At 52.3% G+C, this 9,700-nt stretch overlaps 2 protein-coding genes across 2 annotated transcripts; one reads left to right on the top strand and one right to left on the bottom strand.

The window, feature by feature from the left end:
* The first annotated feature begins 2,009 nt into the window (after positions 1 to 2,009).
* On the top strand, positions 2,010 to 7,528 carry PCSK1N (proprotein convertase subtilisin/kexin type 1 inhibitor). The gene is made up of 3 exons (XM_082864662.1): positions 2,010 to 2,184; positions 6,361 to 6,833; positions 7,221 to 7,528. Exons 1-3 carry the CDS (start codon positions 2,071 to 2,073, stop codon positions 7,411 to 7,413), a joined length of 780 nt encoding a protein of 259 aa, XP_082720788.1. The 5' UTR covers positions 2,010 to 2,070; the 3' UTR covers positions 7,414 to 7,528.
* A 1,260-nt stretch (positions 7,529 to 8,788) lies between these two features.
* ERAS (ES cell expressed Ras) lies at positions 8,789 to 9,490 on the bottom strand (the record flags this gene model as incomplete). The annotated part of the gene is made up of 1 exon (XM_082864325.1): positions 8,789 to 9,490. One exon carries the CDS (start codon positions 9,488 to 9,490, stop codon positions 8,789 to 8,791), a length of 702 nt encoding a protein of 233 aa, XP_082720451.1.
* Between the last annotated feature and the right edge of the window lie 210 nt (positions 9,491 to 9,700).

The raw sequence follows: 9,700 nt of genomic DNA, 5'->3' as shown, positions 1-9,700 counted from the left end.
CAGATCATCTTTTATAACTATTAGTGAAGTTTAACATTTTCTCTATAGAAGTCTTTTTGTTTTGGCCACATTGTGCAGCATGTGGGATCTTAGTTCCCCAACCAGGGATCGAACCCGTGCCCCCTGCATTGGAAGCATGGAGTCTTAACCACTGGACCACTAGGGAAGGCCCTCTATAGAAGTCTTATTATCCCATTTATACTAGTTTTCTATTGCTGTGTAACAATATTACCATAAGCTTCTTAACTTGAAAAAACATTAACTCACAGTTTCTGTGGGTCAGGAGTCAGGGTGTGGCTTAACTTGTTTCTCTGCTTAGGGTCTCACAAGATTGAAATGAAGGTGTTTACCAGGGCTGCAATCTCATCTGATGCTCGACTGGGGAAGGATCTGTTTCCAAGCTCACTCAGGTTGTTGGCAGAATTCAATTCCTTGAAGTCATAGGACTGAAGGCTTCAATTTCTTGCTGGCAGTCAGCTGGAGGCCACCCTAGGCTCCTAAAGGCCACCCTCTGTTTCTTGCTATGTGAGGTTCCCCAAAGTGGCCACTTGTTTCATTAAAGCCAGCAAGGGAGTGGGAGTTGCCTCACAAGTTGATCATTTCAACCTCATTTTTAACATAATTATCTACATGTAATCATGTACATCTGGTCACCTTTGGACACACACACACACACACACACACACACTCAAAGGGAGGGGATTACCCAAGGATGTGAACATCAGAAGGCAAGGATCATGGGAGTCATCTTAATTGCATGTCCAATACATCATCCCTGGGTATATACTCTTCAGGTCCAAAGGGGATGTGTATAAGGATTTTCACTGTAAAGTTGTTTGTAATACTGAGGAGATAGAGGCAGTTAGAATAAATGGATTATATATATTGACAACATAAATGGATCTTTCTTTTCCTCACTTTTGATTGATGTCATGTTATCATACTTTGTTTTAATTCCAACCAAAATGAAAATATCTTTATTTTTATCTGATTATAATAGTAATACCTATTCATTGAATCTTTTTTTCCCAGACAACTGAGAAAAGTGTAAAGGAGAACGTGACAAACCATCAGTTATCTCTCCCTGCCCCCAGTGACATGCCCTTCCATACCACTGACATGCCCTTCCTAACATTTTTCCCCCTATGGATACACAAATTTTACCAAAGTTTTGTTTCCTTTGATGAAGGAATGCGAAGAAATACTTCGAATCCTTTTGATGCTTGAAATCCTTTTGGAACAATATATGAGTAAAATCTATCAATGTATCTATCTATATATCTACGGAAAAACAAGTAGATACAGACAACAAAATAAAGACAGACGGGAGGAGTGTTGTGGAGATGAAGGGAGAGAAAGAATCAGAGGCAGGGAGAGACAGATGGGAGGGGAAGACAGAGAGAGCTATGGACACATAGGGTCAGAAAGAGAAACACAAAGCCATGGAGAGATGAAGATACTGGCAAACAGACAAGGAGAGGATAGAAAGGAACTTTTATTGAGCTCCTGCTGAATGTCATTAAACCTTCAAAGCCACTCTGGGAAGCAGCTACCAGTAACCCCTTTATGCAGGTAAGGGGCTGCACATTAGAATGGTGAACTGACCTATGTATGGTCACATCACCTGGAATGAACTCATCACCCTGTAAAGGCCCTGGTCCATAGGGCATCCGTAACTGTTTATCCAATGAACAAAGTCATATATCTCCTCCCCAAGGAGGGAGAGGCGAACACCAGACCCTCATTCCCCTCCACTGCGTCATTTTTTCCTGCCTGTCTGCTGAGGCGACAGCAAGGTCTGTTGCCCTGGCAACTGCCCTCCGACCGCCATGGTAACCGCCATCGCAGTCTCCAGCTCGCCACCTTGCCCCTTGGGCATCTCCATGGCAACGGGCGGGATGGAGGGGCTGCGGGAGCTCCTAGGCTGCGCCTGCGTAGGGTGGCGGGAGGGGGTGGGCACGGTTCCCCGGCGTGCGCAGCCGCAGAGCACCGCATCCGTGTCCCGCTAGCCCAGGCACTGCGCACTTGCCAGCCAGTCCGCCCGTCCGGAGCCCGGCTCGCTGGGGCAGCATGGCGGGGTCGCCGCTGCTCCGCGGGCCGCGGGCCGGGGGCGTCGGCCTTTTGGTGCTGCTGCTTTTGGGCCTACTCGAGCCGCCCCCCGCGCTCTGCGCAAGGCCGGTAAAGGTGCGACCCGGGTCGGGCGCGGGGTGGCGGTGGGGTGGAGGATGCTACCAGCGAGGGTCGGTGCCCGGCCTCTGGCTCCTCTTCTCGCTGGTCCTGCTCCCGGGACGTGCGGAGAGATTGGCCCGGGTGGCCGGGGGTCCAGACGCCAGTCTGTACCCAGGCCATGCCGGGGTTGGTCTCTTGGGTGTGCGGGTGGCAGTGTGCGGGGCTAGTCGGGCCACCGCACTCTGCTGGTCCGCCCGGGCTTGGCCCGCCCGCCGCCTGTGGCGCTGTCCATGGGACTAGCGCGATTTAAGGCAGGGGCATCGGTTTGTGTGCGCATGGTTTGTGTGCGCATGATGTGATGATGGGGACGTGAGGGTGTGCTCTCCCTGTGTGCGTCTTTTCATGTAAGGGCTTCCGAGCGTCCATACAAAGGTGCCAGTGTGGGTCTGGGTGTGCAGGGTGTGATGCTTCTGCGTGTGACTTTTCTCAGTGACACTCTGTGCTTGTGAATTCTATGGTAATGGCGTGACTTATGGGCGTGTCTTTCTGTGTGTCTGTGTGATCTTGTTTTTGTTTGGGAGAGAGTGGTCTTTGCACCCCTGAGTGCATATCCCATTTTGGTTCTGTTGAACTGAGTGACTAGGATTTTGTATGTGTGTTCACGAGGCTGTTCCTCCCTGCTTCTTTGTGGAGCTGTGTCATTGTGGGGAGAGGAGCCATGATGTCTCTTTCTGTGCTGCGTTATGTCTTTAAGGGTGGTGCTTGTTCTTGCATCTGGATGGCTTGGCGATTGTAACCGCGTGAGCATCAGTGTGCATGAACATGTGCAGTTCCTTGCGTGTGGATGTGGCAGTGTTGAGTTGCATATGTGACATCTCAAGGCCTGTCAGTCCAAATGAGTGTGTGTGAGGCCATGACTGTGTGTGATTCCCCGGGGTGTCTGAGGGGTGGTGGGCATCAAGGGCACTTGGAGTACATCCTCTTCATGAAGAGTTCAAGGCTGTCTGTGTCAAGGATGGTGTTTTTCTTAATTAAATATTTTTATATATGACATAATACATTTAAACATATGTATATACAATGTAAGAAATAATGATAACCCTCTTGTGTACCCATTACTCAGCTTAAGAAATCGAGCATGACCAATCGTTAGAAGCCCCTGGGTGCCTCTCCCTAAGGCAGCCCCTCTCCTCCATAATTATCCTGTATTTTCTGTTAATTGATCCCTTACTTTTGTTTGCAGCTTATCACATATGTATGTATCGCTAAACAATATCTTGTCTAGTTTTTCCTCACAGAAATGGAATCATACTGGGTGTGTGGCTCCTGGTAGTCACTAGAGGTCACTAGGAAGTCATCAGGGCGTCTAGTAGTCGCAGGCAGTCTGCAGTGGAATTCTGTAACTTGCTTTTTTTTTTTTTTCCTCTACATTGGTTGTGAGATTCATTGCATTGAAGTATGTGGCTATAATTCATTTATTTTTATTGCTGCATATTTTTTTTTTTTTTTTTTTTACGGTACGCAGGCCTCTCACTGTTGTGGCCTCTCCCATTGTGGAGCACAGGCTCCGGATGCGCAGGCTCAGCGGCCATGGCTCACGGGCCCAGCCGCTCTGCGGCATGTGGAATCTTCCCGGACCAGGGCACGAACCCGTGTCCCCTGCATCGGCAGGCGGACTCTCAACCACTGCGCCACCAGGGAAGCCCATGCTGCATAATATTTTATCCCATGAGTATATCATGGTTTATAGATACATTCTCAATACGTCAGCAACAACATTTGGGTTGTTTCCAGCTTTTCTTTCTTTTTTTTCCCTCCCTTCCCTTTTATGTTATTACAAACAGTGCTGCTGTAGTTCTTCATACACTTGTGTCCAGCAGTATATGTGCAAAAGCTAGTCTGAGGTGTAACACCCAGGAGTGGGGCGTAGGATATGTGCATCTTTTAAGACATTGCCAAATTGTTCCTCAAAGTTATCTTAACAATTGAGTTCCCAGAAGCAATGTATAAGAGCTTCCATTTTTTCTATATCCATGTCAACATTTGACATTATCAGACTTTAATTTTGGCAATCTTTTGGACGTATTCTGCATAGTGTATCTCACTGGTGTTTTAATTTGCATTTTTCCTGATTACTAATGAGGTTCACTATTTTTCATTTGTTTAGTAACTTTTTTTGGTTTTTTTCTTTAAAATTTATTTATTTATTTATTTTTGGCTGTGTTGGGTCTTCGTTTCTGTGCGAGGGCTTTCGCTAGTTGCGGTGAGCAGGGGCCACTCTTCATCGCGGTGCGCGGGCCTCTCACTATCGCGGCCTCTCTTGTTGCGGAGCACAGGCTCCAGACGCGCAGGCTCAGTAGTTGTGGCTCACAGGCCCAGTTGCTCCGCGGCATGTGGGATCCTCCCAGACCAGGGCTCGAACCCCTGTCCCCTGCATTGGCAGGCAGATTCTCAACCACTGCGTCACCAGGGAAGCCCTAGTAACTGTTTTTGGTTCCTCTTTTGTGAAATACTTGATCATCAATTTTGCCTATTTTTATATTAGTTTGCTTTTCTCGTACTGCTTTTTAGGCATTCTCTGTTTATTGGACATTAATCCTTTACTGACTGCTACAAGCATCTTCTCCCACTCTGGTTTTACTTTTCGTTCTTTTTAGGATGTCTTGGGATAAAAAGAAATCCTTAATTTGAATGTAGTTAAGTTTATTTGTCTTTTCCTTTCCATTGTTCCCAAATTTGGATCACTTGTTCTTCCTGCATAGTTTATTGAAGAAGTTGGTCCTGTCCCCACTGCTCTGCAGTGTCTCCTCTGTCGTAGCAAGTGTCAGTGTGTGTGGATCTGTTTCCAAGCTCTGTTCAATCCTATTCCTTCCGCTGCAATCGAATCTGCGGTTTAACTTGCCCATTTAATTTTTGATTTCATTAAAAGTATTTTTCTAGATGTTCTAGATGTTTCTTTTTCAAATCTTCATGGTTATTTTAATGGTCATTAGTTCCTCTCTCATACTTTTTTTTTTTTTGCGGTACGGGGGCCTCTCACTGTTGTGGCCTCTCCCGTTGCGGAGCACAGACTCCGGACGCGCATGCTCAGCGGCCATGGCTCACGGGCCCAGCCGCTCCGCCGCATGTGGGATCTTCCCGGACCAGGGCACGAACCCGTGTCCCCTGCATTGGCAGGCGGACTCTCAACCACTGCGCCACCAGGGAAGCCCTCTCTCTCATACTTTTGATAGTCTTTTATTTCTTTAAACTTATTGAAATTGTTTCAAAACTGCCTGAACTGAAAATTAGTCACTGGGTAATTTATTTTACAGATAGACTTGCACACATGCCAAATGATATATGGACACGGTTATTCATCCCAACATTATTTATGAGAATAGCAAAAGATTGGAAACACCCTAAATGTTCATCAATTGGGGTGGTTAAATAAACTATTATACATCCATACAAAAGAGAATCAATACAGAAGAAAGGAAGGAAGAGAGAAAGGATGCTCTTAAGGTACTGATCTAAATATAGATTCCAAAAAGCAAGGTGCAGAACAGTCTGCTACCTTTTGGGTAAAACAAGTGGACAATAGGAATCTATAAAATGCAAATACAGGTTCCTGTTGTCCACAGCATTGATATAGAAAAATCCATAGCTGTCATATCTACCATCGCTACTCCTATGAAACAAACAAACAAACAAAAAAACCCTGGTCTTGGGCTTCCCTGGTGGCGCAGCGGTTGAGCGTCCGCCTGCCGATGCAGGGGACACGGGTTCGTGCCCTGGTCCGGGAAGATCCCACATGCCGCGGAGCGGCTGGGCCCGTGAGCCATGGCAGCTGAGCCTGCGCGTCTGGAGCCTGTGCTTCGCAACGGGAGAGGCCACAACAGTGAGAGGCCCGCGTACCGGAAAAAAACCCCACAAAACCCTGGTCTTCAACAGCCCTGGGGCAAGTTCTGAGTCACTAGGAAATCGTTAGGGGTGGTGAATCTAGGGGTCTTTGGTGGTCCTAAGAGTGTCCAGAGATATTTGGGGGTCTCCATTGACCTTAGGGGTGTCTACTCATATTTGAGGGGCCACAGCGCCTTTGTTGGCATGTTGGCATGTAGGGATATTTGAGATCCACGGAGTCCCCTGGGTTGGGGGTCCCTGGCCTGACGGGCGCTGACGACCTCTCGCTCCCCACCTGTCTTCCCGCAGGAGCCCCGCAGCCTGGGCGCAGCCTCTCCGCCCAAGGCTGAGGCCAGCGCTCCCCGCCGCTTCCGCCGGGCAGCGACTCGAGGAGAGGCGGCGGGGGCTGTGCAGGAGCTGGCGCGGGCGCTGGCGCACCTGCTGGAGGCCGAACGGCAGGAGCGGGCGCGGGCTGAGGCGCAAGAGGCTGAGGATCAGCAAGCGCGCGCCCTGGCGCAGCTGCTGCGCGTCTGGGGCGCACCCCGCACCAACGACCCGGCGCTGGGCCTGGAGGACGACCCCGACGCGCCAGCCGCGCAGCTCGCCCGAGCCCTGCTCCGCGCCCGCCTGGACCCCGCCGCCCTCGCAGCCCAGCTTGTTCCCGCCCCTGCCCCCGCCCCGGCACTCAGACCCCGGCCCCCAGTCTACGACGACGGCCCCACGGGCCCAGATGCCGAGGACGCCGGCGACGAGACGCCGGACCTGGATCCGGAGCTGCTGAGGTCCCCCCCACAAGGGGTGGTCGGGGCGGGGGAGGGCGCCTATATCCCGGGAGGAGGAGGGCGAGGAGCGGCGGGGGCCTGCTTCACGGGGTGGAGATGCGAACACCTAGGTCCTGGAAGCCTGGGAGGGAATTTTCTAGTCCTGGACCTAGGGTGTGGAGGCAGAGATGCCTGGCCGGCTTCCTTCGTCCGAATGGGAGGGGGGGAAACTATAGTTTCAGGGATGGAAGGCGGAGACATCTGTCTCCAGGAAGCAGTGGGATGCCTGGGTGGGAGGAGGCTGCCAGGTCCCCAGGCGGTCCTGGGTAGCGGCGCTGTCCAGGTCCTAGGGCCGGGGCGTTGACGCACGGACACGTCCTCACTGCATTCCGCTCTGCTCCCCTGCAGGTATTTGTTGGGGCGGATCCTCGCGGGAAGCGCAGACCCCGAAGCTGTGGCTGCCCCGCGTCGCCTCCGCCGAGCCGCTGACCAGGACCTGGGCCCTGAGGTCCCCCCTGAGGGCGTGCTGGGGGCCCTGCTGCGCGTAAAGCGTCTGGAGACCCCCGCACCCCAGGCCCCAGCGCGCCGCCTCCTGCCCTGAGCACCGCCTGGATCCTGCGCCTGGATGCTGCGCGTACTCCGGCGGCCCAGGACCGCCCCGCCCCTGACACCCCGACAGCCACTGTTGCTGCCCTGGAACCCCAAGATCCCCACCCCTGACCTCACAATAAATATGATCTGAAGCAACTATGTGCTTGTTTGAGTGGCAGTGTCTAGGGGGACGGTGGACTGGGTGGAGATTGCTGCCCTCAGACGAGGGAAAAGGGGCCCCTGCCCTCCATCCTGCACTTTTGAGACAACCCCTGCCTCAGTCTTCGCCTCTCCTCACTGGGGAGATATCCATATGGACAGTGGCAGTGCCCACCCAGATTCTGTGCGGTTTCTAGGCCTCGCTTGGGAATGGGGAGCCCAGAAGGCTTTGAAGCCACTTTCAGCGGCATCTTCTGGGGGTCCATCCTCCTGGGGACCAAGTGGTGGTCAAGGGGTGGCTGTTTGTGCGGCATGTGAGTAGAGCTTGGGCGGTGCTGGCACGGCCACTTGCACACATGAGCCCCTGCCTCCTGATATGGGGAGGGGCTACCAGCAGGAAGAGAAACAGAGTGGGCTGCCACTCCCGGCCAGGGGTCAGCCCTCCCAACACCATCACCTCCTGGCATGGAACTCTCTGGGCCTTGAGAAAGTGCATTAGTCAAGGTAGGAGGATAGGATGTATTTTGTTAGTTTGATATGTAATGTTTAGTTATATAGTATAGAAGCCACTCTATCTGTACTCTTACCCCAGCCCTGAAGGTATTGGGAGTTGGCGTGGTAACTGGTTTGTGGTCATGGCCTGTGCACTGGCTATTCCCTCTGTCCCTAGTTATCCACAAGTTTTTGCCCAAATGTCACCTACTCAGTAAGGCTTTCCTTGACCTCCCTGTCACTCTATTCCTTTGCCCGCCTTTAATACATAGCCTTATGTTATATCTACAAGTGCAGGGATTTTTAGTGTCTTGCTTGCCTCTATATCTTTTGTACCCAAAGCAGGGCCTGGTACACAGGGGTCTCCCCCACATTTCTTGAATGAAATAATTCTCACAATTCAAGTAACATTCTCCCCAGTCTCATTCCCACCCACATAACACTTGGCATGGAGGCAGGTTTGAAACCTAAGAACACTATTTAATTTTGCACAAAATCAACTTGACATAATATATAACCAACGCTACGGCCCCACATTGCCAAAAAGCCCATCACCAAAAGAAAACCTCCCCAGGAGAAGGGTCCATCTATCCCCAGTACACTGACAGTGTCCCACACAGCTAGTTGCTGGGGTCGGGGAGCGGGGTGGGGGGGGCGGGCGGGGGGGGCGGGTCTCAAGTGAAGGAACCACCACCCTGGTCTGGGGGAGGGTCCACTTTTCTAGACCAAGAACTTCAGGCCACGGAGCAGCCACAGCGGCACATGGCCTTCTGGTGCCGGCCCTTATCTCCACCTGGCCCTGCCATGGCCTCCTTTGCCATGGCCTCCCGGACTCTTTGGATCTCATGGATGAGCAGGGAGAAGGCCTCCTCCACACCTTGGCGTGTCTTGGCTGAGGTCTCCACAAAAGGGGCCCCCCAGCTCTTTGCGAGGGCTGCAGCAGCAGCACGAGCATCTCCGGTGGTGGTCACAAGGTCACACTTGTTTCCCACAAGGACGAGGGGCTGGGTGTGGTGCGGGCCCCAGGTGGCTCGCATCTGCTGCAGCTGGGCTAGAGACGAGGGGTCATCGAGGGCAAAGACACCCAGCACACCATCCCCAATCGCCACACACTGGTCACGCAGGGCCCGATGAGTGGCCTGCCCCGCCGTGTCCAGCACATTCAGAATGCAGCCTCCGTGGTCCAGGGCCATCTCCTTCCAGTAGGAATCCTGGATGGTAGGGTCGTGGTCTTCCACGAAGCACTGGTGGTTCAGCTGGATGGTCAGCGCGCTCTTTCCCACGCCACTCGCGCCCACTACCACGGCCTTGTACTCAGGCAGCTGCTTGCCAACACCCCTGGAGGGTGCCCGAGCCCTGTGGCTCTGCTCCTGGGAGCTAGGGCTCCAGGTGCCCAGGCCCAGATCAATCATGCTAGGCTTTGTTGGCAGCGCCATGGCCCCAAGTGGGCAGCTCAGGGAAGAGATGTGGACAGCAGGCCCTGCAGGTGGAAAGAGAAGAAAGACAATGGGGGTGGGGGGTTTGGAGGTTAGGTGAGACCATTTAGGGGCAAGGGGACAGCTGGGTGTCATCGAATCAACATTTACTGAGTGCCCAGTGTGTGCTAATCACCTAATATACTACAATACATTATTTATGTTGTTTAT

Source organism: Leucopleurus acutus, assembly GCF_964270905.1.
Source record: "Leucopleurus acutus genome assembly, chromosome: X".
In the NCBI taxonomy this organism is placed as follows: Eukaryota; Metazoa; Chordata; class Mammalia; order Artiodactyla; family Delphinidae; genus Leucopleurus; species Leucopleurus acutus.
The sequence above is the reverse complement of the archived record's forward strand: the minus strand, read 5'-3'. Positions and strand labels throughout refer to the sequence as shown.